At 36.5% G+C, this 26363-nt stretch overlaps 10 protein-coding genes across 10 annotated transcripts; 3 read left to right on the forward strand and 7 right to left on the reverse strand.

Annotated features, from left to right (window-relative positions):
- Window positions 1-258: 258 nt before the first annotated feature.
- On the forward strand, window positions 259-1716 carry EV154DRAFT_548585 (Rieske Fe-S protein). The gene is made up of 4 exons (XM_051604811.1): window positions 259-587; window positions 648-1107; window positions 1186-1310; window positions 1387-1716. The coding sequence occupies exons 1-4, from the start codon at window positions 416-418 to the stop codon at window positions 1422-1424; spliced, it is 795 nt and encodes a 264-aa protein (XP_051461420.1). The 5' UTR covers window positions 259-415; the 3' UTR covers window positions 1425-1716.
- Window positions 1717-1764: 48 nt separating this feature from the next.
- Window positions 1765-2507, forward strand: EV154DRAFT_477781 (uncharacterized protein; the record flags this gene model as incomplete). Its single annotated transcript, XM_051598131.1, has 2 exons — window positions 1765-2436; window positions 2478-2507. 2 exons carry the CDS (start codon window positions 1765-1767, stop codon window positions 2505-2507), a joined length of 702 nt encoding a protein of 233 aa, XP_051461421.1.
- A 192-nt stretch (window positions 2508-2699) lies between these two features.
- On the reverse strand, window positions 2700-4357 carry EV154DRAFT_477782 (SecY subunit domain-containing protein; the record flags this gene model as incomplete). The annotated part of the gene is made up of 4 exons (XM_051598132.1): window positions 2700-3781; window positions 3849-4128; window positions 4202-4269; window positions 4351-4357. 4 exons carry the CDS (start codon window positions 4355-4357, stop codon window positions 2700-2702), a joined length of 1437 nt encoding a protein of 478 aa, XP_051461422.1.
- Window positions 4358-4464: 107 nt separating this feature from the next.
- On the reverse strand, window positions 4465-6737 carry EV154DRAFT_496690 (uncharacterized protein). Its single transcript, XM_051600179.1, has 8 exons — window positions 6434-6737; window positions 6100-6354; window positions 5998-6032; window positions 5758-5923; window positions 5645-5696; window positions 4981-5586; window positions 4839-4918; window positions 4465-4782 (listed from the first exon to the last, which is right to left on the reverse strand). Exons 1-8 carry the CDS (start codon window positions 6471-6473, stop codon window positions 4700-4702), a joined length of 1317 nt encoding a protein of 438 aa, XP_051461423.1. The 5' UTR covers window positions 6474-6737; the 3' UTR covers window positions 4465-4699.
- On the reverse strand, window positions 6658-8674 carry EV154DRAFT_49447 (uncharacterized protein). Its single transcript, XM_051599902.1, has 4 exons — window positions 8453-8674; window positions 7861-8385; window positions 7483-7758; window positions 6658-7416 (listed from the first exon to the last, which is right to left on the reverse strand). The coding sequence occupies exons 2-4, from the start codon at window positions 8314-8316 to the stop codon at window positions 6919-6921; spliced, it is 1230 nt and encodes a 409-aa protein (XP_051461424.1). The 5' UTR covers window positions 8317-8385; window positions 8453-8674; the 3' UTR covers window positions 6658-6918.
- Window positions 8675-11314: 2640 nt separating this feature from the next.
- Window positions 11315-12646, reverse strand: EV154DRAFT_496710 (mitochondrial carrier domain-containing protein). Its single transcript, XM_051600180.1, has 3 exons — window positions 12451-12646; window positions 11655-12378; window positions 11315-11578 (listed from the first exon to the last, which is right to left on the reverse strand). Exons 1-3 carry the CDS (start codon window positions 12546-12548, stop codon window positions 11447-11449), a joined length of 954 nt encoding a protein of 317 aa, XP_051461425.1. The 5' UTR covers window positions 12549-12646; the 3' UTR covers window positions 11315-11446.
- A 221-nt stretch (window positions 12647-12867) lies between these two features.
- Window positions 12868-13475, reverse strand: EV154DRAFT_49544 (uncharacterized protein). The gene has a single exon (XM_051600038.1). The coding sequence runs from the start codon at window positions 13281-13283 to the stop codon at window positions 12900-12902; it is 384 nt and encodes a 127-aa protein (XP_051461426.1). The 5' UTR covers window positions 13284-13475; the 3' UTR covers window positions 12868-12899.
- Window positions 13476-13624: 149 nt separating this feature from the next.
- On the reverse strand, window positions 13625-15114 carry EV154DRAFT_496714 (acyl-CoA N-acyltransferase). The gene has a single exon (XM_051600181.1). The coding sequence runs from the start codon at window positions 15047-15049 to the stop codon at window positions 13730-13732; it is 1320 nt and encodes a 439-aa protein (XP_051461427.1). The 5' UTR covers window positions 15050-15114; the 3' UTR covers window positions 13625-13729.
- A 301-nt stretch (window positions 15115-15415) lies between these two features.
- Window positions 15416-19738, reverse strand: EV154DRAFT_496716 (ubiquitin carboxyl-terminal hydrolase-domain-containing protein). Its single transcript, XM_051600182.1, has 10 exons — window positions 19552-19738; window positions 19275-19444; window positions 18898-19218; window positions 17726-18816; window positions 17329-17651; window positions 16917-17245; window positions 16678-16853; window positions 15974-16621; window positions 15758-15912; window positions 15416-15691 (listed from the first exon to the last, which is right to left on the reverse strand). The coding sequence occupies exons 1-10, from the start codon at window positions 19669-19671 to the stop codon at window positions 15491-15493; spliced, it is 3534 nt and encodes a 1177-aa protein (XP_051461428.1). The 5' UTR covers window positions 19672-19738; the 3' UTR covers window positions 15416-15490.
- A 1057-nt stretch (window positions 19739-20795) lies between these two features.
- On the forward strand, window positions 20796-24306 carry EV154DRAFT_477789 (uncharacterized protein; the record flags this gene model as incomplete). Its single annotated transcript, XM_051598133.1, has 7 exons — window positions 20796-20813; window positions 21508-21663; window positions 22361-22465; window positions 22614-22739; window positions 22932-23193; window positions 23386-23631; window positions 24188-24306. The coding sequence occupies 7 exons, from the start codon at window positions 20796-20798 to the stop codon at window positions 24304-24306; spliced, it is 1032 nt and encodes a 343-aa protein (XP_051461429.1).
- Window positions 24307-26363: the final 2057 nt, after the last annotated feature.

Below are 26363 nucleotides of genomic sequence, written 5' to 3' on the forward strand. Positions count from 1 at the left end.
TTGCGTACAGAAAGGCGTGAATCTTTCCGGTCAATTTATAATTCTATTTTTTTTTCTTAATACCGCAACAAAAATCATACAAAGTACAACTTGTGGGTACTTTTTCTGTATCTTTTGAATTATTTTTTTGTATAAATAATTATATATAAATTTTTTGTAAATATGAGATGCATTGTTTAGAACTCTTGTTATGCTTTATGTTTTTTTCTCTGTTTAATGTGTATGAATGTGCCTTATTTTTGCAGCAAAGTTTCAAAAATTAAATTCAGGGGTGACGTCGAGAATTAATTTTTTTTTTTTTGGCCCCTTCTCCGAATTAAGCCTTGTTGATTTTTTTTTTCTTTTTCCTAAAAAAAAAAACCTTCCCTCCCCACTCTAATTTCATTATAATAAAAAATAGACATTTAGAGACAAAATGGCTTCCTTAGCACGTACTTTTGCCTCTTCTCTTTCTAACCGCACTTTCCATGCCGGAGCTGCTTCTGCACCTGCCATGAAGAGATTTTTCAGCGTTGGCACCAGCAACAAGGAAGAGGAAAAGAAGCAGAGATCAGCCAGCGGTCTCTTGAACAGATCTGTTATTGATGGTATGGGAAAGGGGAAAATCTTATATATGTGTGTGTGTGTGTTTGTGTGTGTGTAATTAGTATTAATTGTGTCCTCTCATTCCCCTTTGATAGCTGTTTCTTCTCAAACCAGTATGCAAATGCGTCACAACACCACCAACATTCCTGATTTTTCCAAGTACAAAAAGACCAAGAGCAGTGGTGAAGCCAGCCGTAACTTTGCATACATGGTTGTTGGTACCACCGGTTTATTGAGTGCTGCCGGTGCTCAAGCTACTGTGACCGATTTCTTGGCCAATATGTCTGCCTCTGCCGATGTTTTAGCTTTGGCCAAGGCCGAAGTTGAATTGTCTGCCATTCCCGAAGGTAAGAATGTGACCATCAAGTGGAGAGGAAAGCCTGTTTTCATTCGTCATCGTACCCAGTCCGAAATTGCTGAAGCCAACGACATTCAAATCTCCTCTTTGCGTGATCCTCAAACTGATGCTGAACGTGTCAAGGATCCCAAGTGGCTCGTCATGTTGGGTGTTTGTACTCATTTGTAAGTTGCAAGTGTTTTGGGTGAATGCAGTACCTTTTGCTGACAGTCATTCCTTTTCTTTTTTTTTTTAATTATTAGGGGTTGTGTTCCTATTGGTGAAGCTGGTGATTTCGGTGGATGGTATTGTCCCTGTCACGGTTCTCATTATGATATTTCCGGTCGTATTCGTCAAGGACCTGCTCCTCTTAACCTCGAAATTCCTGGTAAGTTTTTTTTTTTTATATATGTTTCTATGGAGGAGGAAAAAAGGGATTAGATACTGACATGTTTTTATCTTAGAATACAACTTCCAAGATGATAAGCTTATCATTGGTTAAGCATTTCTCTTATTTCCTATACACCATCAACAAAATCAACACTATACAGTCATTTTATTCTTATTATAAAAAAAAACAGGATATTTATACATCAAGCAATATTTATTACTTTCTTTTTTTTTTGATTTTGATTTTGGCACATGTAGTGGGATAAATACAGATCTACAAAGCATCATGCGTTATCGTGAAAATAATAACCTAACCCCCTCCTCCAAAAATGATGACAAAACGCATTTCAAATCCCCGATTTAAACCATGCTTTTTTTTAGATAACTATTTTAAATTTAATTGCTGTTTCTTTCTCTTTACCCCTTTCAACTCATTAAAACTTACATTAAACATGTCCTCGTTGGGTACATCACCAAGACCTTTCTTATCCTTGCAAAAGACGTACGGTATTCTGACCAAAGTCCAAGCAGGATCAGCCGTCGTATTTTCAACATTTGTAGTCATGCATGGAGCCCAAATCGTCAGTGCCAACGTAGGTGGATCCAGCCTCGCTAATAACTGGATCATGTTGGGCCGACCTTTTTACCAAGATGAACATTTGGAGGGCCTTTTGGTGACAGGATCGGCCTTGACGCATGTGGCGGCCGGACTTGCCAAACTGGGTATTCGACTTTACTGGAACAAGAAGACAGGTCAAGGGTCGCACTTGTTGCCTTACCATGCAGCGACAGGTTATGCCTTGATTCCTTTAGCTGGACTTCATTATTACCTTGTGCGTCATTTACCTGTGGATTATTATGGAGATTCATCCTTCATTGATTTTGGATATATCGCGTGGGGACTGCAGAATAAACCCGTGTTTACGTATGGATTACATCTGGCGTTGGTGGTTGCTGGTGTCTATCACTCGGTGAGTGGGATTCAAGTGGCGTTAGGACAACTCAAGAAGAAGAAAAAACCAAGTCATACAAAGATCCCTCAACACGGTAAATCCGTAGAGCAACAAAAGATCAATGAAGAGGTCTCAAAGAAACACATGTGGAAAGGAGGCCTTGTGGCCACGGTTAGTTTGGCTTGTATATCGGGTTTAATTATTATTGGCAGAGATACGAAAAAGATACCATTGCGTCTTGATTTCGCAAAGATATATGCCAGCATTTTATAATAAAGAGAAAAAGGGGGGGAAAGAAAAGAGAAGAGGAAACTTTAGTTAAAAAGAAAAAAAAAGAAAAAAACTATACACATGTGGGGTTTGGGTTGGGTTGAGTTAGTTGGGGAAGTGAAGGGATGATATATGAGAGAGAAAAAAAAAAAGTTTTTTTTTTTTTAAGTGAAATTAGTTCCCTCTAAGCCAACACCACCAGCTTCCATTTGTTCCTTAGCAAACATTTCAAAGTATTGGAAAATGATGGTAACACACAACAAGATACCAGTACCAGAACCAATAGCACCCACCATGTCAGCAACCACAGAGACAGCACCAAGACAGGCACCACCAAAGGAAGCAGCAACAGGAATAACACGCTTCAATTCCTTATACATGGAAGAATCACGGTAACCAGCAATCACCAATTGTTGCTCCTTGAGTTGACGAGCAACATCACGAGGAGAAGAACCAGAGATTTCGATCCAGGTCTTGGAAAGAAGAGCACAGGTAGTCAACATCAATCCAACGTAAACAACGGTATGAATGGGATCCAAAAGAGCAGCAGTAAAACTACGAGGAGCAGAAAGGTAATAAGCAATACCACCAACAGCATTCAATTGAGAGGTACCGTCCAAAGCTTCCCATGTACCCAAAAGACGAACTAAAAAGTTATCAGTGAAACGCTTGTAAAGCATTTGAGAAATCATAAAGATGTTGGAGGTCAAGGTAGACTGGAGCATGATGGGCATGTTGGAAGTATAGAAAAGCTTGACAGGGTAAGAACCACGTTGACCACGAAGACGGTTAGACTTGACGGGTAATTCAACACGGAAACCTTGCAAGTAGATGACCAATAAAAAGATGGAAGCAGTGGATAATAAACTCATGACGTTGGGCATATTCGTACGATAAAAGGCTTCCTTTAAAGCACGCGTCTTATCCTTACGTGTCAACAAGAGATGAACTAAAGCAATAAGAGCACCTTCAAACTCATCACCACGACCACTATCCATGGTGGTAGGTGAAAGAGCCTTCCAGAAGATGGTCTCACAAATGTTGGTGGCAATGAAAAGGTTAATACCAGAACCAAGACCATAACCCTTTTGTAATAATTCATCCAATAATAAAGTGATTAAAGAAGCAACGACAAGTTGAATAATCAAGATCAAACAGACACCAGCTCCAATGTCACTGGGGTTACCATAGAGACCAGTCAAGACAGAGACAGTAGCATGACCAAAAGCAATAATCATGGCAAACACTAATTTAAAATATGGATTAGGAAGGATGATCTCGCACACGCACTTTTATATATATATAAAACCTACATTTTTGTGCACCACTGAATAAAGCTCTATCTTCCTTCAAACTGTAATCGACCTCAATGATGTTGGCACCAGAGAGAAGTTGCATAATCATACCTGAGGTGACAATGGGTGTGATACCCAATTCCATAAGAGTACCACGGTTAGAAGCAAGAATGACTCTCATCCAAAAGAGAGGATCTGCGGAATCAGAAGACATAATACCATAAAGAGGTACTTGAGACATGACCAAGAAAATGAATAAAGTAACAGCTGTCCACATTACTTTTTGGTTGAAAGGCACCTGCAAAAAAAGTTGGGTTTAGTAAGAATAAACGCGTCAATCTAATATCTGTCTCCCCCTTTTTTTATTTTACCTTGCGATCAGGTGTGGCAATCTCTGGAAGAATAGCCATGAATGGCTGTACCAGATGTAAAATCCTGACTGCACGTCATAAAAAAAAAAGAGATGATGAGTGTCTTTGAACACGGTTTATACAAAAGAGAAGAAAAACATAACACTTACAACCCATTCTATATTATCTTGATGGTATAATGAACAAAAAAAAAAAAAGGAAGGGGAAAAGATAATAATATAGGCAAGAGGGGAAATTAAGAAAAAAAAAATCATATTTTATTACGTGTAAAAAATAAAATCATTAAGCCAATCAATACAATTTACATATTCCATCCAATGAAAGAGGTACACCATTATTATTTGAGTTTCAAACAAATCACATATATATATATAAAAAAAAAAACGCCCCTTTCCTATTTTGCATATGCTTTTTTTTTTTTTAATAAGATCATCGTGTAAAGCACGCTTTTTTCATTTTAAACAATAATTCTAAATGTTGCTCATTTGACTACGAGTATCATCCTTCTGTGGGATCCTCTGGACTCAAGTCTTGAATAAGTCTGTAACATTCTTCTAAAGCATACACGCATTTACTTTGGCCTATTATGGGAATAAGTACAGTCCCCTACTATTTGTTTATTTATAGTTTTTATTACCTTCTGGTATAAATCCATCATCATCGTGGAAAGCACCGTCCCTTCTTAGCACGTCAATACTTTTCAACTTTAAAATATATCTGAGATCATTTTTCAGTCGGGGTTTTTTCTTAAGATATATATATATATATAAAACACTTACAACATCTTGTCATCTTCTTCCAACTCACATTGAAAGGATTTTAACCTTTTAAGACAGTCTCGTAAGGTATTCAGTTGGTTATAGATGGGCAATAATGATTCCGCTACGGAAGGTTCTTCACCCAACAAATTCAAAATGATGTTATAACAAGCAGCCAGGAGATAGGATAGCATACTAATGCCTTGTTCTCCTCCAAACTCATGATGTTCATGTAACATACGAGTGACATCGTGTAATTGTAGCTGATATGAAAACAAGTCTGTCTGTCTCAAGCTCCATTTGCTCGTCATTTCAATGCCTTGTAAATCATTTTTTATATCGATCAAACGTTGACGAATGGAATCGACTTTGGGCGAATACTCAGAGTTCAACAAATCGTGACAGGCGTTAAAATTATTTTCTAGCAGATCGACCAAGGTCCCTTGACCAATCAAGGCCAAGATGTCAGGTGCATCCTTATAGAACAAGCCGTTTGTTCCACGCACTGAATCAATCTCACGTAATCTTTCTTGGATAGGCAATATATCTTGTGCTGTGTATTGATCTCGAAATGCAATCTCCACTAATTCTGTTCGAATCTCCAGTAGTTGATCTCGAATAGGTATACTACATATTTTCCCAGTTGAGACTATGTGGCACACTTTTTTTATAAAGAAAAACTTACAGCACAGGAGACATATCTTTGATGGTCGATAGTAATTCATCATAGATCCGTTCTGATTAAATATAAATGAATATAGATGATACGCTTCTGCTTTCTCTTTCTTATCTGCTTACTGCATACGGAGTAATTATAACCAACCAGCTCCATGATGGGTTCAGATAATCCACAGTTGACTTCGTCTTCGGTCAAGATACGTTCTAGCTGTTTTAATTTGGCGTTGTACGGTTCCAGTATCTTTTCATCGTAGATCCCGATTTGTTCTAATTGATAAAAGCAATTCTGGAGGGGGGGGGGGGAGGGAAAGGAGAGAGATGAGCACTTGCTTATGAATATTTTGGTTAAGGATAATATACCTTGATGGCGATGACTTGACAAAAGATAGCGGGGCCTAGAAGAAGAAGAAAATGGATTTATAAGTGTTTTGAGTCATGATTTATTGTAAAAAAAAAACATACTTTCGTGCCATTTTCCTATGGTCATGAAACAAAGACTCATAAGTTGACATACTTTATTCAGTTCATCATCGGTTCTGTTTTTGACATGATTCTTTTTGAACAAGACGCCGGAACGAATTTTCATGAGCTGGGTGATGGCGTCCTCTACTTGTTGTTGCACAGGTAAAATATCGTGTGATTTCATATTATTTCTTTTGTTTAGCAACATGATCCGTTGCTTTATATTTAATAGTTTTTCAAAGATTGGATACTCCTCTTTTATATACAACAGTTAACCAACCCTTCCTCCAGTCACACAATATTTAAAAAAAAAATTCCTATTTTTTATTCTAACCATGTTCTGATATCATCTGTGCCTCTCCTTCTTGTGTCATTTTGATAAAAAAAAAAAAGTAAAAAATGAAAAAAAGAAATAGTTTTCACTGTGCCTTTTTTTTTTTTCCTTCGAGATGGACTTTTAAAATGATAAGATTTTGTGTAAATTCTGTTTAAAATATTTAACCGTGCATTGATGACGCTTGTGCACACTTTTTTCATATTTCCCAAATATACACGAACAAAAATTACTAAAAAAAATAAAATAAAAATGTGATCTATTTTCTATTTATAAAAAGTTAAAAAAAAAAAAAAAAAAATTGTGTATGTGTGTGTGTATGGGTGTGGGGCAGTGTCTCTTATACAATATGTATAAATTATGAATGTAGAAATAATGAAAAAAAAAGAAGAAGAAGGGGTGGGATGTGTGTGTGTGTGTGTGTGTGTGGGGAGGGGGGAGGGGGAGATTTTGTTGTTGTTGTTGATGGGGATAAAAAAAAAAAATTAGACAGCTACCAAAAGCAAACCGAAAAGAGAAGCAATGAAAAGAGGACCATTGAATGAGTTTATGTTTCCAGCACTGGAAGCACCCGTAGCACCAGGAACAACACCAGAGCCTGTGGCTGTGCTTGCATTTTGGGACGTACTGGCTTCAAAACTAGGGAAGGTGATGACCTCTTCAAGGTAAGGATGAGCAATGTTTTGACATGTAGCAATATCAACCACATGCTTGTAGTTTTCCTTGATGGCAGGGTAATGATCAACAAAGAAATCCATTGTCATGTTATTGATTTCGTGCGAGAGAACAATGTTACCAGACTTGGCAAAAGTACCGTTGCTACCCATCTTGATGTAATCGAGATACTTGCCATTCACAGTGTCTGGTGTAATGCCGGGTGTGGAATTGGCTGCCCAATCATCAGTATCAAGGTTCCAGAGAATAGCAGTCATATTTAATTGTGTTCCAATCCAACGTACACGATCATCAAGATCACCCAAAGCCTGTATTATAGTCTATGTTAGCAAACCCGGTGGCAATAACCTCTAATTTTTTTTTAAAAAACTTACGGGACGCCAGTACAAGGGAGTAATACCAGTTACATACTTGATTGCTTTAGCGGTATAATAAAGTTCAGCCAAGACCTCTTGGTTAGTCAAAGTTGTCATCATCTTATGTGACCAAGTATGACCACAGAGATGGTGACCATCCTTGAGACCACGAAGAGCACCGTAAGGCCAGTTCAGGACATTAGAGCCGATATAGAACATGGAGGCTCTTTGCTTGTTTGTTTCAAGGTAGTCATAAAAGGCATTATGGGAGCAGTTGGGACCATCATCAAAGGTCTAAATACAAATTATGCAAGGGGTGCGGAATTAAAAGGAGGAGGAGGAAAGAGAAAAAGGTTAGTAAATTACTAATGACGATGATGTAAAACTACTACTTACAAGACCCCAAGTTTCAGGCTCAGGACAGGTCGAGATATCACCGTTGGTACCTTGCGCTTTGGGTTTGACACACTGAGTAGCGGACCACCAACAATCGGGATCGTTGACAGTATCATAGCCTACTAAATTAAGGCCTCCTTGAGGTGTCATTGATCTTACGGGAGCCTTTGGTGCTTGTGTCCAATCGATAGAGTTGTAGAGATTGGTAAATTCAGTAGATGTGTTCATATTGTTACTAGTAGCAATATCCCAAATGGTAGGCCATTCACTCTTTTCAATAGTAAAGTTGGATTGATAATATTGACATTCAGTGGCTACATCCAGCGAGGTTGTTTGAGGAATATCTGGGATAGTAAACTTTGTGGGATCCGTTTTTGAAGGAAATTTGGATAGATCCACCGCTGCCAAAGCAGCCGAACTTGCCAATGTGATTAAAAATGCTTGATACTTCCACATCTCGGGTCTATATATGGATTGTGAAGAGAAAAAAAAGAGGAAGGAAATGGAGAGAAATGATTGCAAGAGCTAGAGGAACAAAAAAAAAACTAGGTCAATTTTATACTAATTTTGTTCAGGGGCGGAGTTAACGTACGCGGATTAAGGGATCTTCATGCTAAACCAAGTGTGGAAAACCGAATTAAAATTAACAAGGCACTAAAAAAAAAGTGGGATCAGCTAGTTAGATTGCCAAAAGGGAGTTTTAAATTGAGCACAAAAATATATGTACAAAGAGAAAGCCTTTTGCGAAAAAGAAACAGAAAAGAAATATAAATATTTACGTCTATAATTAGAAGTCAAATGAGGTCTAATAAATACATAAAAGTGTATTTATTGAACTTACTTGGCCCTTACATTTCTCTCTTTTTGATTTTCCGTTCTCTGCCTTTTTCTTTTTTTTTTTTCGGTTTCTCATCATCTTATTACATCCCCTTGAATAAATCGAAAATTGGGATCTAGATGAAGCAAAATGCGTTATTCAAAATATAAAAATAAATAATACAATAACACTATTACTAAATTATATCTCGAGCCCGGGGCAAAAAAATAAAAAAAAACACACTAAATAAATAAAGGCTCATTTTCGTTCTCCAACAATCTAGACATTTTGCTTGTTAAAACACGGGACATATTTTCGCGCATTCGCATTTCATCAGTATAGTCAATATAAGTGAGTAAAACATCGTACCGATAAAAGCATTACTGCTGTGAAACATATTAAAATGGGTTCGGGCTGAAAAAAAAAGAAACATCATTATTTTGTCGTATGTGGCTGTAACGATCTATACAATATAAAACACAATAAACATGTGCATAAGTACATATTAATTCCGTATAATTACATTTTAGAGTATGTAAAAAAGAAGCTTTTCTATAAACTAATAATCGCATAGTTTTGTATTACACTTGTTATTTAAAAAAGATTTTCCAAACTATAATTTTGTTTCTTTTAATAGCTTTTTTTTTCCGTGTGATTACTATAATAACAGTCAATGATATCATAGAAGCATTATTTTTAGAATAATGAGCCAGGTAATCTGATCTCCCCCCCCCAAACCGTCACGGCATGATTACCACCGGACTTTTTCATCGTCCAAGTGTCTACTTTGCCAAGAACTTATACAGCGGTTTGCCGGTCAAAGAATGACTTTAAGCCTTCAAGCTTTCTGCCGGTCAATTATATATTTATGTATACATATATTTTCTACACTCGAACATGAAGATTCGGTAAAAGTCTTGGATATGTTTACAATGTAGTTGATCTTGTGTGATTATAAAATGAGCCAATAATTGATATTATATTGGCTTCGCTGGGGGTTGGAGATGGTTTTTTTTTTTGTACATGAGACATACAACGATGTGTAAGCTGAGTGTAAATAGTGCTGGTTCTCGTTCTTACCATTGTTAAATCCTTCAAAAAACAGAAACATGGATTGTAGCGTACATCATAGTACCAAGGAAGAACGCCGTTCACACTTACGAGGAGTTTGTAAGCCGCAAAAATGCTAATACATTGGTCCTTGTCACAATTGCTATGACTTGCTATAAATTACTAGCTGAGTCAGTTTGCGGGTGTAGCATGAAATTGTATTTACATGCGATCCGAGGATGTTGTGTGTTTGTGGAAGCGCAGTCATTTATTTTTCATCACTGGATAATTATCTTATCCTGACATAAGCCCAGTTCATTCTCATTATAAATAAGGCATACTCGCTCTTTTCTTCTTTTCCTTTTTTTCTTTTTATCAATGATATCTCATAAAAGAAATGCTAAAATTTACGATAAGGTTAGCCAATATAGACGTCACTCATTTGTATTAACAAATGTAGATTCAACCGAAAAAAAAAAGTGATCATGGGTGCACAGTACACCTTGATATGAAAGGGGATTAGGGAATTAAAAGAAGGCCTCGTATATATATGCACATGAACTTCTCTGTTTACGGGAAACTTTTCTATAAATGACGACTTGGTCTAAATTTACAAATGCTTGCAATGAAAGCTACGTCGTGAAATAAAGAGACCCAAAAGAGTAACTGTAAAAGATGATTACCTTTTATTGAATAATGATTTTGGGGATCTGGATTTGCATATTGGGCAGTCTCCCAGACATTGCTGAGCAAACATCCGGGGTAATCTCTATCATGATGTGCCTATTGCTTACTTACAGATAGTTCAATAGTACTGCCCGAAAAAAATACAGGAATATAGCCGTTTATCCAACGGAAAAACCAAGGGTTTGGGTTGCCTTGAAAGCGTTTAAGGAACCAATTCAACAATCAAGGATATTAAAAAAAATCGAACAAGAGCCTGCAACAGCTCATCAGTCACCCAAAGCTCCAATAAATCACTAACAACTCTCGGAGTTCCATTGGAGGAGCAGAATGTGGACCCGGCAAAGGTAAACCTGGTGAAATCTGGATATACAGTTACTCTTATCTCGTCGTTGATAATAAATAATATCTAGAGTCAAATCGTTATTTCTTATTTCTCCAATGTTTTGACAGCTACAGCAATCTCAGCTAATGTAACTGGCACACGCACAATTAAGGCTAATTTTATCCTGCTGTCACGGCTAAAAATATTTCATGTCAGTGACACAATGACTGCTGCTTAAAAGGGTACAGAAACCGCGTTAGATGAGAGGGGGGTTTTCTAACAAACACGCATTCTCATTTTTTTTTTTTTTTAAAGCGCCACGTTAATTAAGATTTTTTGGTTTGTTTTCATAGCATTTTTGTTTATTTTATTTTTTTTCCCGGGAGAGCCGCATTAAACTTTTTTTGAAGGGATAAAACAACCGCCAAAACCATTTTCATTTCTTAGGATTCCGGTTATTTAATAAGCCGAACAATGACATTTTTCTCCAGGTTTTTTTTAGCCATTGGAGGAACCCTCCTTCTTTCAGCTCCTTTTTAAATATTCTGTCAACCAAAACTAGAAAAATTCACACGTTATACCGGCCATGCATATGAACAATATGACATAATTTTTTTTTATTGAATGTATATGTGTGTGTGTGTGTATATATATGATATAAGAAAAAAAAAGAGAGCATTTAAATTATTCTATAAAAGGCAAGTCGTATTCTATTGTGCCTTTGCTTTTTGAGATGCTCTAATAAGAGCAAAAGCCAAAACGGTATAATTGGTGAAGATATCCTTCATCATAAACAACAAGGCCTGTGACAAGACAGCCTTTGTGATTTGTGTGCTCATACCCTGTTTGAAAAAAAAAGAAAATAATAGGGTCAGTCATCAGGTATCCATGCAGTAAACATTTATGTTTTTTTTTTACCTTGTACCAACCAAAGAAGCCATCGGTCTTAAGAACACGGGTAAGAACATCAATGGAACCTTGATAGGCAACAACCTTATCTTTCATTTCCTTAGAAGGTCTCCATTGAAGACGAACCTTGGCCATGATATAAGGATAGGTGATGACAGTAGCTAAAGTCTTTGAAAGAGCGCCCACCAAGAAATTGACACCAGGAGTCAATTGTAATTTTAAGACGGTGAGGACAATTTGCTTGATCTTTTCGAAACTACCATAGGTGATGGCAGGGTTAACACAGAGCAAAAGAGAAGGTTGGATACCTCTCCATAAACCCTTGATACCTTCCTCTTGTACAATTGATTTGCAAGTCTCTACTACACTTTGTCTTTCATTGGCAGGCAAAGTCTGTTGACGAGTGGTGATGACGGAAACAGGTGTGGTGATGAGTGTGGTTAAGGCACCAGCGGCAGCACCCAAAACAAGTTCCAATGCGGTAGATAAAGTACCACCATTAGGATTGTATTTTTTGTTGTAATTTTCTCTCAAGAAAGAATAGCAATAAAAGTAGGTGAAGTTGGTAGAAGCCGTTCCGATTAAAGAAGAACCGAGACCAGCATAAAGGCCGCTGATACCTTCCTTCTTGACGATTTGTGTGATACCATCCCAAGCAGATGCATAATGTTCTTCATCACTATCGGCTGAGGCTTTCTTACTCTTGGTTTGAACTTGAATTCTTGTCTTGATACTACAGAATAATAGGGAATTAGCACAAAATGTAAGATTTTTTTTTGATTACACAGCGGATAAATATTCTCACATGTCAAGTGGATATACAAGAGATAAAGCAAACATTGCACCAGCTGAACCAGCAGCTGCATGGCCAATAGGAGGTAAAGTTTCTTTAGTCATTGCCATAATGAAATTGGAAAATATATGTAAAAACAAAAAAAAAAAGAGTAAAAGAGTAAAAGAAAGGGAAAAAAGAAAAAAGTTTAATCTAAAGAGAGAGAAAATGCTGACTCAATGGCTATTCGTGACTGGGTCTGAATATGTTTTGTTTATTGGCTAAAACGTTTCAATTTTGTCATCATTAATGGGATCCAGGCACAACTACAACTTTTTTTTTTTTAATTGAATTATGATTTATGCTTGGGGGAGGGTAAATATTATATCCATATTTTCATGGAGCTTTTTTTTTTTTTTTTTTTTTTTTTTTTTTATTCACACACACACTCCTCGTTTATGTATACAGCGACAGTAACCGGATCAATTAGAATGTACACGTAAATGTCTTCTCATATTACTTTGTACGCTAAATCGACGTCTACAGCCAGGATAACTACAATGGAAAGGTTTTTCACCCGTATGCGAATAGGTATGAATTTTCAAGGATGATGGCCTCATAAATTTTTTCTGACAGAACGAGCAGTCGTATTGTTTATTAGCTGTATGCAGACTGATTCTTTTGCTGGGTTCCATAGGATTTAGATGCAAAGGAATCATTGGATAATGGCGTTTACGAGATTCCCCTTCTTCATCTACCATGACAACCAACGGCGGAGGCAGAATATGACGAAGCCGAGGGTCTGGAGAATTTAAGACTTTAGATATGGTAAGTGATTGAAGTTGTGACGGTAGAGATGCTTCCATATAGAGAATACTAGGTTGGATCGGATCAGGTAATTCGGCTTCTGTGGTGGGAGAAATGATTATTTCGGTGCCCGCAATATCCACTATTGTAACAGGATAAATCAGTAACAGACAAGAAATTTTGTAGATTGTGGGGGAGAGCGATTATTACCCTTTTTATGACGTTTAAAAGTGTTGGATATCAGTGGTAAATCCAGAGTGTCTAATTCCATTATAGTATTTTAGTAAAAAAGGAAGATAAAAGAGAAGAAATGCTAAAAAAAAAAAAAAAAAATTTAAGTTTTATTCACTACAAATAATATTCCGTATATTAAAAAAAAAAAAAAAAAAAAAAAAAAATAGATATACGAATATACGGATCACACTATAGAAACAAATAGATGTTTTATAGTATCTTTTTTTTTTCGGTTGTTGTATGCAATTCGGGGTTATATTTACAAATGATATTATAGAAATCTTAGTTGAGATGGGGTAAAATGAATAGGCTTCCAATCCAATTTTTCTGGTACAATTGTACGATTCCTGAGCTTCCTCTTTTCATAATTTCTTTCCCATTGTTCAACCACCTTATCACCTAAACAAATAATGTTTTGTCCACGGTAGTATTTTAAAGCCCCAATAGAAGATAAGGTAAGTTCTATATCGGTAGTGGTAATTGAAGTTCGATGTGAAATTTCTTCAATCGTTGTTTCCTCCGTTGCATTGGATAATAAGAATTCAACAATAGTTTCAGTCCAGAAAGCACGATATGATAAATATCCCAAGTCAGAGAGTGGTTTTTCTGGCGAACCACATCTCCCTTCAGCTTTTGATAGTTCATAGGAAAATGCAATTAAAAGTCGGCCGTAACCAAGTCTTTGGTACTGCGGAAGAGTTAAAATACATGCCACATTGTAACTTTCGGACGATTCTTTTTCTTTTGAAAAGTAGCCAATCAAATGATATCCGTTTTCATCTCGCTCCGTCATGCAATAAAATAAAAATGGATCCACATCATAGTATAACGTCTTGTGATCTAAAAACAATTTGGATAAAAGACAAAGATTTCTACACCATACCTTTTGTTTACGTCCATCAATTTCAAAGAATGAAATTTCTTCATTTCGATAGATTTCATTGCCCGGTGGATGGTGTAATTGACATCGGCCTCGGTGTCGACTCAATTGCTTGTTGGATATATAATGCGAAAGACAGAATTCACATATATAAAGTGTATCGCTATGCGCGTATTCCATCGGATAAGGTGAGAAATACCACGCTTCTACTTCATGTCGTCCCATTTGAATTTTGTTCAAGTTTTTAACTCTGGCAATCTCTTGTATACTTTGCGTCATCGAACCAGACGTTCTCAGGTTTTCAATCTCGCGATCTTTTGAAAACGTGTTCTGTTCCGTCTTTTCCTCATGCTCTCGCGCTGGTATCTGTGTCAGCCTGGTTGGAAACTGAATCGGCCGTGAGAAATCAAGTCGTTCTACAGATACCCATTCATCCAGCCGTTTATTAAACTCTGTGTAGTGAACATAGTATTCCAACCCATGAGCTGCTGTATCACGCGAGGAAAGAATTTCCGCAAGACGATATTCGGAACCCTGCGCTGTTAGCTTGTTCACAAAGAGTTTACAGTTGACGGGCGCCGCCAAAAACACTGGTACCTGGCTAGACAAGTCAGCTTGTATCGTTCCTGACGAAGCCGTAACATCTGTTTGAAGAGGTTGCTCAATTCTCTCTGTAGTTGAGCTCAAATGTTCATTCATTGCCGCAGTCATGTTGTCGCGATTGAATCATGCAGAATAAAAAACAAAGAAAAAGCGCGTCGATAGAAAAAAAAAAAAGAAAACAACGATAGAAAGATAAAAATAAAAATAAAAATACTGATGACTGATGACGACACGCTTTGACTGCCTTCTCTTTCGGTTTTGAATGATTGGTTTTTACCGCCCAAAATGTATACAGCGTGCTGTATAAAGTGTGTTAACCATATAAAGTTATTTTCAAGTATGCATAAATAACCTTCATAAATTGTAAATATGGACCGTGACACAGATGCGAGCTTATAGTTAATTTAAAGCGTGGGTCCTCCGTCAAGTATGCAACATTTCGATTAATAATTAGGAGGAGGAGGAGGGGACTAATTTGACATTTATGGATTTTTTAATATATTTATTATTTTGTAATGTTTTTGGATTATTTTATATTTTTATATCTATTTACACAGGCCATCCTGTGGTAAAAAGAGGACTGGATCCAATTAATCCCTCAATTTGAGGAGTACTTGAGACTCTCGAAAGAGAATCTTTCGATCCCTTAAGCCAATTGGCTTTATGACCTGCTTCATACACATCTTCAAGTACTTGGCCAAATGATCCATTTTGTTTGTATTCAAGATACTTTTTGTACAGAATAAGCGCCTAAATATCGATTGTTTTAGGAGCTTCATTTTAATAATAAAAAAAAAGGTTATTTCTTTGACTTACCGTTCTAGCGTCTTCAATACTATCATGCGTCTCTGATTGAATATCTTGATGCAATAAATGCCATGCCAAGAATCGAAGTGAGATCTTACGTTGTCGATTACGAATATGATAAATATCAACTGTATCAATAATTTGTTCAGGAGGTACCATTAAATCTATTTATAATAATCAATAACTCTAACATTTTCTTTCTACAAAAATCTCCAAATATCTTACTAATAATTCTAAAATCCTTGTTTAATCCATGACCAATAAAGATACATCCTAGATCAACTAAAAGACGCAACTTTTTGTACGCCACTTTCAAAGGCACAAGTGTATGTTTTGATTGCATAAAATCAAGATCCCCTGCAACAATACCACTGTATTCTGTCAAATAATCCACAATCGGTTCACTCGTGGCAATATAGTCATCGATAAACGGCACACCTTCTTTAGGTCCTGAATCTCCACGTAATACACTCACACGGGCTAAAGTAAGGGTACTGGGTCGGATCAATGATTTTGTGCCATCACTACGAATCTCTGTTTCCTCCTGCTGTAATGCTACAAACTCCGCATCAATAGCTACTAGTGTTCCACGCTTTGGCATTTCGTCTTCTGTAAGTACTTCATGTTGAGGATCTGGGTTGGGTTCTTGAGCGATTGAGTGATCCTCAAATAGTAAAGAATAGTCCACTTTGGAAGGTAACACGTCTAAATCTAACAAAGTATCCAATTCTACGCGAGTATATTGAAGAACAGCAGGTGTCTTCCAGTTACCCTTAAACGAAAATACCTCTTCCGGTCGAATCTTTCTTACCAAAAAATCATTAAATAAGTACCATGGCGTTTTGGCATCTGCTTCTAATTCGGACTCAGGTACTGTACTGTAATTAGTGACCGAGATATGCCTTTTTTTGTATATATATATATCTTACTCTTGATTTGAGCAACCAGGTGAGGTAATTCTTCTTCAGCTTGCACTTGTAAAATGGTAGATGAGAGTTCATAGATAGCACAAGTCTCTGGTGCTCCCTTGAATTCAGGTGGTATTTCTTTGCCGACGGGTAATGCTTTGATTACCAACTCGGATCCATTAATATAAATTCCAAATCTACAATAAGATCGAGTTTTTTCTTATAAATAATTGTCACATTAAAAGCGGGTCTTAGTTTACCTTTCTGGTAACCAAGAAGAAGGCGTGTTTGTGGTCGAGGCGTCCTCATTAGTAGATCCTTGGTCACTATCTACAGTTGTTTCTTGAAGTATATTTTGTTGAGAAGCCTTGGGACTATTGGGACCATTTTGTCTCCAAATCAAAGATTCCTCACTATTGGAAGCGCCAGAATTGATTAACATGACACCGGGCAAACCGCAAATGATCTTTTTAGTGGTTGTGGGTTGATATTGATGACAATTTGCGCACCAAGCCTTTGTTTGGTTTTCTCTGTACATGCTAGCTTTTAAAATACTCGTAAATGATCGTTTTCTAGATTTTCTGTCGTTCTATTAAAAAAAAAGGGGAAGTCGTTAGCATAAGCATGAGGCAAATGTCTATGTACAATGTTATTTTTTGAAAACAGGTTTACCTTTTTTGGATAGAGCATGTCTACGACAAAAGGATATGTAATTCTAGAGACTTCCTCTTGACATGTTCCACATTTACTTTGGCTTAAGGTTTGAAGGCCAAATAATTGTTGCATGGTAGAAGGAATATCCAAAGTTTTCACTTCGCCATCGTCTTTCTCCATTATTTTTCTGACGAGTGCTTTTGAAATTAATGGATTGGAGGCTGGAACATTTGCTTCTTGATGAATTTGTTCCATGATAAATCGAGTGAAATTCTGCATCAGCGTAGAGAATGATATATTTCGGTTGGGTGTTTCGGGGTCAAACAATCCTAATGCGGAAGCTATCTCATTTTTTTTTTGTTTAGCATAAAAATAGCTTGGATAGGGGGGACTCTGTAATTATTTCTTGACTTACCCTGAGGAATTGTACTAAAGGCACGCAAAAAGTTGGTAGCTTGACAATTTTGGCCCTTTGAATCTTCAAGCATACGGAAAAGAAAGCCAAGTTCACATAGTAAACAATTATCTTTGGCACAAGCGATTTTGATGTGTGATTTTGCGATTTTTCTCAAGGGTGTGATAAAGAATAGAACTTGCAAGAATGAATTACAGTAGGAATTACGAATGTGTGTTTCTAAACCGCCATAAGGAGTTGAATTATAATAACCGAAATCGAAATCGTCTACACCAAATTTACTATATTGGATCTCTACACGTTGGTAATATCGGGGCATGTTCATGACTGTAGGATCCATGTTACTAATATCGCCAATCGAAGATGAGCGCCTACCAGAATGATGTGGTCCATCGTCATCGCCCACTAAAACATTACTGGACTGTAATAATTCTCTCTCTTGTTCTGATCTAAACTTTGGTCCATTCTTTTTCGCAATCACCTTCTTTTTACGAGGTATTTGATTACGATGGATATTTCCAGGATTGGGTGCATAGCCTACAAAATCAATTGTCTTCATATTCTTGATGATTTCTTCATCAATAGGCGTTGGCTGCGTTCCGACCTCATATACTTTATTATTTGGCCACACTGATAACAATTGTTCGGTATAATAAGGCATACCAACGGAAGACAACGGGCTATCGTCCGTTATTGTTGTTGTAGGAGGTTGTACAATATCAGGTTGTGCAATGGGTAATGAATATGGGTTCACATCAAAGTCCTCACGATCAGCATATTGGTAGACAAAACTTGCACCATCGGCAAATACCAATGTCTGTGCTGAACTCGATATGTCCATGGCTGTAATATAGCTGGATGTCTGGATCTGATGAAATTGTGCTGGTGCCGCATACGATCCCATAATCAGGCTAGACACATCACACATTTGGAATTGTCCAGTTTGTGAGGCAACAAGACATGTCGTACTTAATGTTGGGTGCATCTTTAAAAACATGGGCCCGCTTGGAAATGGAATAGGTGCTAATGTACGAACGGACATTCGAATATCGTATACTTTAACAAGAGGATCCATGATCAATGAGCCTTGTCTAATTATCCATTCATTTTTGTTTTTGTTTTTTTTAGATAGTTCTGTTCTGAAATAAATAAGTCCCCCCCCCCCCAATTACCTTTGTGAAAATCCACAAGTTAATAATAAGTTGCCCGATACATCTAAATCTGATAGTGTTGCAGTATGTGCTTGTACTCGTTGTTCTACTTTCATCGTTCTTGGATCTCTTAGAGTAACTTCACCAAGCAGTGAACCTGCACAAATCGAGCGAGGTAAACTCTTTAATACGACAATGTTGGATGCGCCAGAGATTTTACGAGTGACCACGCCACGAGCCAAGCTCACCACTAACATATCATCCTGCTGACCTGCCACTAATAATTCACCGTTGGTCAAGGTTGTTGAAGTCATACAGTGAAGATCTTGCGTATCCTCATTACTAAAATAAACACAATTAACATGTGTTTTTAGACAAGTTGACAAGGCGATATTAACCTAATGTTCCATTTCACAAGTCCTCTTCTATCTCTCATTTGAATACTTTTGGGACTAAGACTGATAATTCCTCTATCTGTAACACGAATCTGTCGAACTTGTTCATCTTTATGCGCTTTAAAGGCTGTATATCGTTGAAGTCCCTTTCCATAATACGAAGACACGCGACCCTAATGAGCAAAAAGAAAAATAAAATAAATTGAAAAGAGGTTAAGGAAAGCAAATTGAATTTATGGGGGAGGACCGTTAAAAAAAAACAGCATTTCATTTTTCTTACTGAATCATTGCCAACCCATAAGAGTTCATGATAAGGATCCCAACAAACTGCAGATACCGGAGATACCTTGTTTAAATTAGGATCACAAATATGCTGAACTTCGTTCCAGGAACTATCCATTGAATTGATTGTTTAATAATTTACTAAGAGGAACATTTGGAAACCCTTTTTGAACTTTTTTTTTTTTAATGTGCAATCCAAGCTCAGCTTTTTTTGGTATATGACGTGGTAAAATTCAAATTTTGCATTGCCTGATTCCTTTACTGAAGGACATCAAAGTGATCTCTACCATTTTTCAAGCAGGAGAACTACACCTAAAATTTGGCGAAAAACACTTAATTGGAGTGTTTAATAGGTGTTAAATAATCACTCGAATTACCACCTAAAATCGGCAAAAAAAACACTTTGTTAAATAATCCTTCAAATTAACACCTAAAAATTGGCGAAAAACACTTTTTTGGAGTGTTTAATAAGTGTTAAATGGTCACATTAACACCTAAAAATTGGCGAAAAACACTTTTTTGAAGTGATTTAGTAAGTGTTAAATGATCACTCGAATTAACAAACCTAAAAATACTATATATGTGTACACATGTCAATTGTCTATTTTTCCCAAGTAATTTGCATAACCTATTTTTTGTGCACCAGAAATATTTTGGGTGTCTGTTCTAACCTTCCCTTTTAACGCACCCAGCTTAAAATCAGGCTCAGTTTTTTATCATGCGAAATTAGGTTGCTTCTCAGCGTCACATCGATGTTAAGGGTATCTTTCGCGAAACTACCGGTTTCGCTTCACATAAACATCGTCTGATGAACAGCATCATTGATTTAAAAGGAATTCTGCATAATTTTTCTCTCGGATATTATGTACCGTCTTGTTACGACTCTTTTATCCAAATATTATCTGTCAACTTCTTTGTCTCTGTCGGTTTAAATTTTATATTCATGTAGCGTTATCCATATTATTGATCTCCTAGAAATCTGTAATTTTGACTAGAAAAATCTAATTAGCAACCCTCAAAGGTGTATATGTAATTATCGAACAAATAACATAAATCAGCCTTACTAACTACATAATGCAGTAGCCTTTAGTCAACTTGGGCCAATCTGATTGGCTTAAAATTGCTTGCGTCAGCGGTGACTGAAACTGGATATAAAGTTTCCCCAGATTTTTTTTTTCTTTTTCTCTCTTCAGTAGTGATTCTATGGGTAGTCTGTAGTGATTAAATTGAAAAAGAATTACAATGCCTTACTTCGGTAAGGTCAATGTACATTCTTACACTACGAACTCACCAGTAACACGATCTCTTTCTTTTTATTACAAAAAGAAAGTCTTTGTGGAATGAGGGGAATGAGGGAAGATGGACGACGTATACTGTGAAGGTTCCCGAAGCCCCTTAGTAGATTAAGTCAACGACTTTTCCTTTCCTTGTGTTGGGTAACGGGTACTGGTCCCTCACTTGCTTTAACCGTGAAGGGGGAGGTTTGTTTGGCTGCCTGTTATGAACGGTTCTGCCCGTAGGATTATCTACAGACAAGAACGCGTGTTTTTGTCAATAATAACAAAGAGTGTAAACAAGAAAGCACAAGTTCTTGTTCATAACTCGCTATTATTATTTTACTGTTATTAAAAGGTGCGTGCAAACACCTCATATTTTTTTTTGGGACGAGACGTGCTTTCACCTTCCCGTGGTTTGTCCTGTTAATCATTGGAGTTTTTACAAAAAAGCTACTTTGAGATCTGAGAGAAGCACACCTTTCTTTTTTTTTTTTAAATAAATAAATAAAGCTGTTTACTGGGTTTCCCATAGATTTTGGCTTTTATTTTTAACACACCATATCTCTTGACCATCCCCAACAAATTATGTAATCTCTGCTTTGACCGTTGATTGATTCTAGAGTTCATTTTAGAACAAATATTTCTGGAAGCTAGTTATATATTTGCTTACATTTTAGTTTATTATTTACGAGAGAGATTTAGCAGGCTTACTTCATCCCTACTTTAGGACGGTCTTTATCCCTCGTCTTATTGCTGCTTTCGTCGACAGGAGTTATCATTTAGTACTTCATGCTATGGTACTGATGAACGAAACTCCAGATAGCAACATTAAGGTCTTTTTTGTACATCAATTTATTAGCACTTATTTGAAGATGTTTTATTTTATATGCCACTTCGTCTAAACTTCATAGGATGATCGATTTCTGTTTTCCATAAAATCTGCTTCACTGTCATTACAAGCTACTACTGAAACGCAGATATACAACTACCAAGTTTCGATTTTCTTGGGAGGCTTTTGCAAGTGTTTCTATTTTAAGTAAAGGCTCAAACATTATGAAAGATGAAACAAGTAATTAAATCATCCTGACATAAGCTTGTTTATCAGCCTACAAATAAAAGCTGGTTCACACACTTTATTCTTCTCCTTTTTCTTTTCCCTTAACATATTTCTTCTATCTTATGAAAGTAATCGATAGCGTAAAAAGGTTTGTTTAGCAATGAATCTTGTTTATTTCAAAAGACACTAAATTGAAAAAAAGATTTATTGCGGTATTGCTGCTGCGGCTAGTCTTTGCTATAGGAGGGCGACCTTCTAGGGCAGAGAGTTCTTGGGTTTTTTTGGAACTCATGAACTGTGAATGGCTGTGATTACACTGTAAATAGTTGTAATCATACTGGCCTGCTGGTTTTCTGGCCAGAATTGTTGTAAGTGATATAAAAAAAATACGTTTGAAAAAAATACGGAGGTCTAGACATTTCCCTAAAATTGTGAATCTTATGAACAATGATATTTTAAAAATCTTTAAAAAGTACATTGACAGTGCTTCTTTCTGGAGCAAAGTAAATGAATCCACAATAAGTTTACCTGAGGGATTACCCACAAATCTGAAGGAACTTTTCGATGCGATAATTAATGTAAGTCAATTTTTGTGCTGACGTTCTGTTCGACGACAAGCTTGTGAATCAAGGATAGGTTCAACTGTCTGGTGATCGATATCACAAAAATTGTTGGCGAACATTCGCATATTTATAAAAGCCTTTTCTAACACACTTTCATTTCTAGGATGGGAGAGATACCAAAGGTCGGCTCAACTTCAAAAAACTCAGATTAAAGATATTAAGTGAAAAGACAACTGCTGTGGTAGAGGATGATTATGAGAAAAGTTCCTTCTTAGATATTTTAGAAATGGTACTTTTAAGAGTCGAAGTGGACCCAAGAGCAGAAGTGGATAAAAATGAATCGGAGATGACTGCGTATAGAAAAACAGCATCCATCTTGGATTTCATTTTTAAAAGCTCGACTGTTGATTTACTAGAGTAAATAGGAATTGGCAAGAGTTAAAATTACATGGCATAAATATTTATTAATCCTTATATTTAGCGGGAAACCACTTGCAAGGCCAGTAAAGATATCGCAAAGACACAAGAAGAACTATTTGGGGATACGATACCCCTCAACAAAGGCTTTGGTCGTCGAATAGATCTCCTCTTATCAAGTCATAATGTTGAATTATCCACAAATGAGTGGAAAAGAAAAAAGGTCTCGCCGGAACAATGCCTAATCCAACAAACTAAGAATATAAGAATGAACAAAGCAATACTCAGTGGTGGTAAATCAATGCTTGGTGGCGGTGTTGCTCAAGGTAATAATTATCGGTGACTGGATTGGTTGGTGACCAGGTGAGATTGTTTGGTGAAGCAAGCTATATGAGCTGCCATTTAGCGAAAGTGAGGATAGCAATAGTCTCTATACCTTAAGCATGGATTGGATAGGTAAGTAAGGCTCAATATGCCTTATCCACTACTGTGTCTCCAACATTCCTAATATGTAATAGGATACCAAGGATATATGTTCGGAGTAGAGAAGAAGGATAACATCTACGTTGCAACCCACATCCGCAATTTGTCTATGCCAGAATACTTATTCCAGTTTCCTAATTTGGTTAATATACTTGATGCACTATATTGTTGGAGCAATCACCACAACAATCTTGAAGACATTCTGTTGCCAGCCTTGATCACGAAGCAAGAAAATAGTTTTTTTTCTCAATTCAATACCAAAGATGTAAATGATGTGAACAGTTTGTTTTGCATGGAGAACAAAATTTAAAATAAACCAAAAGTGATACTGTTAGAACTCGGATACCACTTTACTATGGACGAAAAAACTAAATTAAATAAAAAAACGTATTTTTGGTCTATGAGAAAAAACTATCAACATGTCTTTAAATTTAGCCCTTCCATACTGAGTAGATAAATATCAGTCAAAGGGATCAACAGTTATAACATCAAATGACAAGAGTACTATTTGTGCTCAGGATCTATTTATATTCCATAGTCCAGGCCCATTCGATTGTATTGCTTTTGCAGAATAAATATTTATCTACTCGCCACAGGGTTGTGCCCTGTGTACAGACTTCAAAGGTAGGAGGAGAACAAGCGGGGTAATGTGTGATTCATGATTAACTTTTATATTTATTATCCATCCTTAATGTGATGTGACAATTAACTCTATTATTATATCTATGATATCCTCAACACAGTTCTCCAAATATTTATTTGACTCCCACGAAGTCTAAATATTCCAATAAAAATAATTAATAAAGGTGTCTGTCATACATAAAAACCTTATTGTAGTGCAAGTGTGTGTGTATAGCTTGAACTATCCAGACTACGACTCCAGCTTCGTTAGCAACACTGAGGAGGTACTGGCATACAACATGATATTTGTTCGGACTATGCCGGTGAAATCCTAATACCAACAACACCAGCAATTAAAAAGGTAATCATAGATCTTTACCATGCAGATTAAGAAACAATAGTACTTTATATTATCAAAAAATAAGCTTGAAAATGAAAATGCATTTAGTCTTCTATTTAACAGTGAAATGGAGCTTGAGGTCACCACAGGGATTCAAATGATATAACCAGTGTTACTTGAATAATGTAATATGGGTGGCATGCTGGTAAAACATACAGTTTAAGAGATTTGTATAGCAGATGATGATCGATAATAATTAGGATATTCATACGTATTTAATATGTATCGTCTTCGTCAGAATCGATGGTGATGGTATTCGTAACGTTCCCATCTAATCCCAAAAAATCCGAAGCTTCGTCCCAATAACGTATAAATTCAGACCCAAAATCTATGGGAAACCCAGTAAATAGAGTATAAAGTAATAGTGTCTTTAAGTTTTCAGGTTATAATAGAATGCTGGTGAATTCTAAAACATTAGATTGTGAACCTTTTTTTTTTTTTTTTTTTTTTTTTTTTTTGTTATTCTGCTTTAAAAAAAGTTGTTTATTATTTTGGCACAGGTTAACAGACGACGCATAATGCTTGATCCAGCCTTCATTGCCCGCTACAGACAGTCATTGCGCAAAGAAGGTCTTTTTTGTACATCAATCTATTAGCACTTATTTGAAAATGTTTGATTATATATAACTAAGAAAAAGATGTTTTATTTTATATGTCATTTTTTTTTCATCAATGACAAGGTTCATGATTGTCCTGTTATTTAATTGAGTGAGTTCGAGACCGAGTACAATGCTACCTACAAAGTCCCTTACAAAGTCCTTCCGAATAAGGCTTTGGTACTGAAGGGATACCTCCACTTTACCAGTCGAAGCAATTGTCTCCAACGCATAATATTATACAGCCAAACAGTCTATATGTTAAATCCAAAAACTATATTACAGCTACTTATTTATGAGAAGATGTACTGCCAGCTCACTTTATACATATACTTAACTTCAAGTTATCTCCACGTCTACTTCTGTCAACCACAAAGCACCAGCAATGCCTTCATTAACAAAGCCTTTACGAAGAACGACCTCACTCCCTTAGCTAGTGGTAGAAAGAGCTTTAGAAGTTAAGCCGATGTGACCGCTTAATGGTGTGACCCAAGTTGGAGACCAAGTACATTGTTACCTACAAAGTCCTTCCGAATAATAAGCCTTGATACTTCTGAAGGGATATTTCCACTTAACCAGTCAAAGCCACTGTTCTTACCGCATAATTCTTTTTGTAATAAGTAGAATGCCGGAAGTTTATCTGTTAAAATCGGTTTCTATATAGTGAACTTTTAATTAGGAGGAAGATGCACTTCATTGCGAACAAGTATAATACTTACGTTGAAGCCAAGACATTTACGCTTGTTCCCTACCGTCATTAAGCTCCAGCACTACCTTCATGATCAAAGTCTCCAGGATGAACGATCTGGCCGCCTCAGCTAGTGGTAGGAAGAACTTTAAACACCAAATAAATTGCAGCCTACAAGTGTTTCTATTTTAAGTAAAGGCTCAAACATTATGGATGATGAAACAAGCAATTAAATCATTCTGACATAAGCTCTTGTTTATCAGCCTACAAATAAAAGCTGGTTCACACACTTTATTCTCCCCCCCTTTATTTTCCTTTAACACATTTCTTCTATCGTATGAAAGTAACTGATAAAGTAAAAAGGTTAGTTAGTAATGACTCTTGTTTATTTCAAAAGACACTTAATTGAAAAAAAAAAGATTTATTGCGGTATTGCTGCTGCGGCTAGTCTTTGCTATAGGAGGGCGACCTTCTAGGACAGAGAGTTCTTGAGTTTTTTTGGAACTCATGAACTGTGAATGGCTGGGATTGGACTATAAATAGTCGTAAGCATACTGGCCTGCTGGTTTTCTGGCCGGAATTCCTGTAAGTAGTATAAAAAAAAAAAAATACGTTGGAAAAAAATACGGAGGTCTAGACATTTCCCTCAACTTCAAAAACTCAGATTAAAGATATTTAGTGAAAAAACAACTGCTGTGGTAGAGGACG

The sequence above is a fragment of the Mucor mucedo genome, assembly GCF_025094135.1.
Source record: "Mucor mucedo strain NRRL 3635 chromosome Unknown EV154scaffold_13, whole genome shotgun sequence".
Classification (NCBI taxonomy): domain Eukaryota; kingdom Fungi; phylum Mucoromycota; class Mucoromycetes; order Mucorales; family Mucoraceae; genus Mucor; species Mucor mucedo.

Coding starts and splice junctions, on each gene's coding strand:
- EV154DRAFT_548585 (XM_051604811.1), top strand. CDS start 416: ATGGCTTCCTTAGCACGTACTTTTGCCTCTTCTCTTTCTAACCGCACT. Junction 1,108..1,185: donor TTGGGTGTTTGTACTCATTT/GTAAGTTGCAAG, acceptor TTTAATTATTAG/GGGTTGTGTTCCTATTGGTG. Junction 1,311..1,386: donor TCTTAACCTCGAAATTCCTG/GTAAGTTTTTTT, acceptor TTTTTATCTTAG/AATACAACTTCCAAGATGAT.
- EV154DRAFT_496690 (XM_051600179.1), bottom strand. CDS start 6,473: ATGACACAAGAAGGAGAGGCACAGATGATATCAGAACATG. Junction 6,033..6,099: donor CATAGGAAAATGGCACGAAA/GTATGTTTTTTT, acceptor TTCTTCTTCTAG/GCCCCGCTATCTTTTGTCAA. Junction 5,697..5,757: donor TTATAATTACTCCGTATGCA/GTAAGCAGATAA, acceptor ATATTTAATCAG/AACGGATCTATGATGAATTA.
- EV154DRAFT_49447 (XM_051599902.1), bottom strand. CDS start 8,316: ATGTGGAAGTATCAAGCATTTTTAATCACATTGGCAAGTTCGGCTGCT. Junction 7,759..7,860: donor AGCCTGAAACTTGGGGTCTT/GTAAGTAGTAGT, acceptor ATTTGTATTTAG/ACCTTTGATGATGGTCCCAA. Junction 7,417..7,482: donor CTCCCTTGTACTGGCGTCCC/GTAAGTTTTTTA, acceptor ACTATAATACAG/GCTTTGGGTGATCTTGATGA.
- EV154DRAFT_496710 (XM_051600180.1), bottom strand. CDS start 12,548: ATGGCAATGACTAAAGAAACTTTACCTCCTATTGGCCATGCAGCTGCT. Junction 12,379..12,450: donor CTTGTATATCCACTTGACAT/GTGAGAATATTT, acceptor ATTATTCTGTAG/TATCAAGACAAGAATTCAAG. Junction 11,579..11,654: donor GCTTCTTTGGTTGGTACAAG/GTAAAAAAAAAA, acceptor TTTTTCAAACAG/GGTATGAGCACACAAATCAC.
- EV154DRAFT_49544 (XM_051600038.1), bottom strand. CDS start 13,283: ATGGAAGCATCTCTACCGTCACAACTTCAATCACTTACCATATCTAAA.
- EV154DRAFT_496714 (XM_051600181.1), bottom strand. CDS start 15,049: ATGACTGCGGCAATGAATGAACATTTGAGCTCAACTACAGAGAGAATT.
- EV154DRAFT_496716 (XM_051600182.1), bottom strand. CDS start 19,671: ATGGATAGTTCCTGGAACGAAGTTCAGCATATTTGTGATCCTAATTTA. Junction 19,445..19,551: donor TATGGGTTGGCAATGATTCA/GTAAGAAAAATG, acceptor TTTGCTCATTAG/GGTCGCGTGTCTTCGTATTA. Junction 19,219..19,274: donor CTTGTGAAATGGAACATTAG/GTTAATATCGCC, acceptor TGTTTATTTTAG/TAATGAGGATACGCAAGATC.